Below are 4541 nucleotides of genomic sequence, written 5' to 3' on the forward strand. Positions count from 1 at the left end.
TTTTTTTTTTTTTTTTTTTTTTTTTTCAAACGTGTGTTTACTCTAAATTATATATGTTTATATATTTAAACATAATATAGCTCTGTACTAATTTGTGTATATATATATTATTGAGAAAAAAAAAAAAGTTTTTATGAACTTTTAATTAATCAAATTTCATTTTAACCATATTTAATTAGTATAAAATATAAATAATATAGATTAATAAAATGTTAAGGAAAATTTTATATGGTTCTGGTGGTTTGGGTGTTTTATCTGTAGGAGGGTTTTATTTTTTGAAGATAAATTTCTTGAAAAACATGATTGAGAAAGATGTAGTTTATAAATATAATTCAATTGATAATAGAAATGAAATGATAAAAAAGTTAAAAAGTAATCATTATGATATATTAATAATTGGAGGTGGTGCAACTGGTGGTGGAATAGCTCTAGACTGTGCAACAAGAGGAATCAAATGTGCACTCATTGATAAAAATGATTTTTCAAGTGGAACATCATCAAAGTCAACAAAATTATTACATGGAGGTATAAGATATCTAGAAAATGCTGTTAAAAATTTAGACATCTCAGAATTATATTTTGTATGGGAAGCTTTAGCTGAAAGAGCACACGCCATGAAAATTGCTCCTTTTATGTCTAGACCTGTATCAATTTTAATGCCTATATATAAGTTATGGCAAGTTCCTTATTTTGCTTATAATATTAAAATTTATGACTTTTTGGCAGATTTAGTATGTTGTTTTGATAAAGGTGTTCCCAATTCAATTTATATTAGAAAATCTAATACTATTGAAAATTTTCCATTATTAAAAAAAGAAAAATTAAAAGGATCACTTATTTATTATGATGGACAACATAATGACAGTAGAATGAATTTAAATTTAATTTTAACAAGTGCAATTGATAATTACGTTCCAGGGCAAGTGGGAGCTACTATATGTAACCATATGGAAGTAATAAATTTTATTAAAGATGAAAATCATAAAATTATAGGTGTGAAAGCTTTTGATAAAATTAATAATAAAGAAATTGAGATATATGCAAAAATTATTATTAATGCAACAGGACCTCATGGTGATATTATTCGCAAATTAGCAGATGAAAATAGAAAACCAATGATACAATTATCTGCTGGTTGTCACTTTGTTTTACCCAAATGGTACTCATCTAAGAATAATGGTATAATAATTCCTAAAACTAGTGATGAAAGAGTTCTTTTTCTTTTACCTTGGGAAAATTGCACCTTAGTAGGAACTACTGATGAGCATAGAAGTATAGAAGATCATCCAAAAATTCAAAAAAAAGATATCGATTTTTTAACAAACGAATTATCTAAATATATAGATGTAAGTGCAAATGAAATTAGAAATGATATTAAAGCGGCATGGTGTGGATTCAGACCATTAGTTAAAGAAGCTAAAAATAAAAATAAAAAAGATGAAGATATTACTACTCATGAAATATCAAGAAGTCATGAAATCATTGAAGATGAAAATGGATTAATTAGTATATTAGGAGGAAAATGGACTATTTATAGAAAAATGGCACAAGATACTATTGATTATATATTGTCTAATCATAAAGATAAAATAAAAAGTAAATATAATTGTAGAACAAAATTTTTAATGCTAATAGGTAGTCATGATGAAAAAGGAATTTTTAAATTAGAAGATCTAACTTTTGGATGTAGTAAATTAAGCAAACAACTTACCCAAAAATATCCTGAATTAGATTATGATACAGCAAATCATCTAGTATCTAACTATGGATATTTATCAAAAAAAGTTTGCGAATTAGCTAAAGAATTAAATTTGTTTAATAAAATAGATTCCACAAAACCATATATCGAAGCAGAAATTATTTATGCAAGTAGATATGAATTCGCTACCAAAATTTCTGACATTATTGGTAGAAGATTTAGATTAGGTTTCATTGATTCAGAGTCATCAAACAAAGTTATTAATAGGATAGCACATTTATTAAAAGATGAATTTCATTGGAATAATGATCAAATGAATTCACATATTAATGAAGCCAAAGAATTTATTAATTCATTATCTATTGAATAATTAAAAAAAAAAAAAAATTCGCAGTTATGCTTTTTAAATTAAAAAAAAAAAAAAAAAAAAAAAAAAAAAAAATTTTTTTTTTTTTTTTTTTTTTTTTTTTTTAATTTAAAAAGCATAACTGCGAATTTTTTTTTTTTTTTAATTATTCAATAGATAATGAATTAATAAATTCTTTGGCTTCATTAATATGTGAATTCATTTGATCATTATTCNGAATAATGATCAAATGAATTCACATATTAATGAAGCCAAAGAATTTATTAATTCATTATCTATTGAATAATTAAAAAAAAAAAAAAATTCGCAGTTATGCTTTTTAAATTAAAAAAAAAAAAAAAAAAAAAAAAAAAACAATATTTTGTAAAATATACATATGTATTTAAAAAAAAAAAAAAAAAACAGTTGGTTGCTTTTTTTTTGTTTAATTATACAAAATTAATGTAAATAAAACAAAGCAATTTTCTTAATTTTTGGTATAAATTTTTGAATAATTAAAATAATTTTGTATCTAATTGATGTAATATACATTTATTTTTAATATTGTGAATATTTTAAAAAAAAGTACACATATTTAAGTAATTTTTTGAATGACACTTCTAAAAATTACTTTAAAATATGATAATGTATAAAAAAAAATATCCATATATATTTATATATATATATATATATATATGTATTGAAATTATTAAAATTTTGAAATTTTACTGATTCTAATATTTATTACAATATTTCTATTTCTTTTTTTTTTTTTTTTTATTTTCATTTTTTTTTAATTTTTTTAAAAAAAAATTTTATTTATACAAATAAAAACTTTTAGGTGATTTTCTTTTTTTGTTGATCTAAGCATTTAACGTAATTTTTTATAAAGATAAAAAAAGAAATAAATAAAATAAAAGTTCAAAAAAAATATATTACAGAAAAGATTTAATATTTAAAATTATTAAAAAATATAAATAATTTTAAAAAAATATGCATAATTAACAAAAAAAAAAATTTATATGTGTTATATGTAAAAAATGTATTATATAAAAATAAAACAAAAATAAAAATAAAAATAAAAATTTTTTATTAAAGTAATTCATAATTTTCATTTGTAAGCTTATTAAAAAAATCTTGAAAAAAACGTTACATAAATAATTCTATATTATTAAAATAATTAAGTAAAAAATAATTCTATGGGTGTTTATATTATTTTTTCTTTTTCCACTTTTCTTTTTTTCCTATATTTTCCTATATCTTCCTATTTCTTTCTATTTCTCATTTTTATTTTATTTTATTTTTTTTTTTTCTATTAAACTAAATCACCTCTTGGTTTCACCCAATTAATCTTATGTTCTGGTGCTTCTAAGTAAAAAAGTTTCATATCAAGACGATATTGTCTCAATGCGTCAAGCCATAAATAAGCAAAATATAATCCAACAGTCATATATAAAATAAATTCTCTTAAGCACATTGTTACATTATATTCTGCCAAAACTTTTTGCCTATATGTATACCAAGAAGATTGCCATTTCATTTCTTCTTCTCGTGCCATTTCTTCAGCTGTTCTATATGGAATTGGAATTTTTTTTCTATAAATTTTTAACGGTTTAGCAAATTTATAAAACATTTCTTGATAATCATCATATGTAAATTCTCCTTTTATTAATTTCGTCATATATGGTTTTAATTCTGCTGAATCATCTCCTAATTTTTTTAAAAATGTGTAAAATTGAGGTGGAACATAGTATGTATGTTTAATTTTTGTTGAAACTTCTGGTGGTAAACTAGCTGGAACTCCAAACTCATCTCTTGGTATAACTTCGCAATCATTTTCCCAAAAAGGTTGCCAACTTGGTTTATCATAAGTAACAATAAACATCATTGGATAACCATATCCACCTAATTTTCTATTCAAATGTTCTCCTTCATAAAAGTCATTATCTTTATTTAAGAATATTTTGCTATTACTAAGACTTCTATAATTCATAAAAAATGAATTTTTTTTTTCTATATATAAATTTGGTCTTTGAATTGTACTGTATCTTTTTCCAATATCTCTCAAGTTATTATTTGGTATATTATTATTTTTTAATATATTAATTTCACTTTTAAAAGTTTTCTTAATAATTTTATTTATATTTATTAACGTCATTTTATACTAAAGGTATTATATATATATATACAAATACACATATATGTAAAGTTCTTTTATTTCCTATTTGAATATTTAAAATTTTTCATGGGTTAATTTTTATTTTAAAGAAAAAATATCACCATGCATTAACAACAAAATACCAAAAAAAACTTGAAAAAAAAAAAAATAATTAATTATAAATAAAATATAAATAAATAAAATAATCTTAAATTTGTTTTATTATTCTAAACTTTAATTCATTTAAAATTAAATTTACTAAGCAAATGTTTATACCATTCTATAATTTTTTTTTTTTTTTTTTTTTTTTTTTTTTTTTTTTTATATTATAAAAAAAA

General features: G+C 20.6%; 2 protein-coding genes across 2 annotated transcripts; one reads left to right on the forward strand and one right to left on the reverse strand.

Annotated features, from left to right (window-relative positions):
* Positions 1-209: 209 nt before the first annotated feature.
* Positions 210-2069, forward strand: PGAL8A_00005700 (FAD-dependent glycerol-3-phosphate dehydrogenase, putative; the record flags this gene model as incomplete). Its single annotated transcript, XM_028671452.1, has 1 exon — positions 210-2069. One exon carries the CDS (start codon positions 210-212, stop codon positions 2067-2069), a length of 1860 nt encoding a protein of 619 aa, XP_028528103.1.
* A 1291-nt stretch (positions 2070-3360) lies between these two features.
* Positions 3361-4203, reverse strand: PGAL8A_00005800 (conserved Plasmodium protein, unknown function; the record flags this gene model as incomplete). The annotated part of the gene is made up of 1 exon (XM_028671453.1): positions 3361-4203. The coding sequence occupies one exon, from the start codon at positions 4201-4203 to the stop codon at positions 3361-3363; it is 843 nt and encodes a 280-aa protein (XP_028528104.1).
* Positions 4204-4541: the final 338 nt, after the last annotated feature.

Source organism: Plasmodium gallinaceum (genome assembly GCF_900005855.1).
Source record: "Plasmodium gallinaceum strain 8A genome assembly, contig: PGAL8A_v1_10, whole genome shotgun sequence".
Taxonomy (NCBI): Eukaryota; Apicomplexa; class Aconoidasida; order Haemosporida; family Plasmodiidae; genus Plasmodium; species Plasmodium gallinaceum.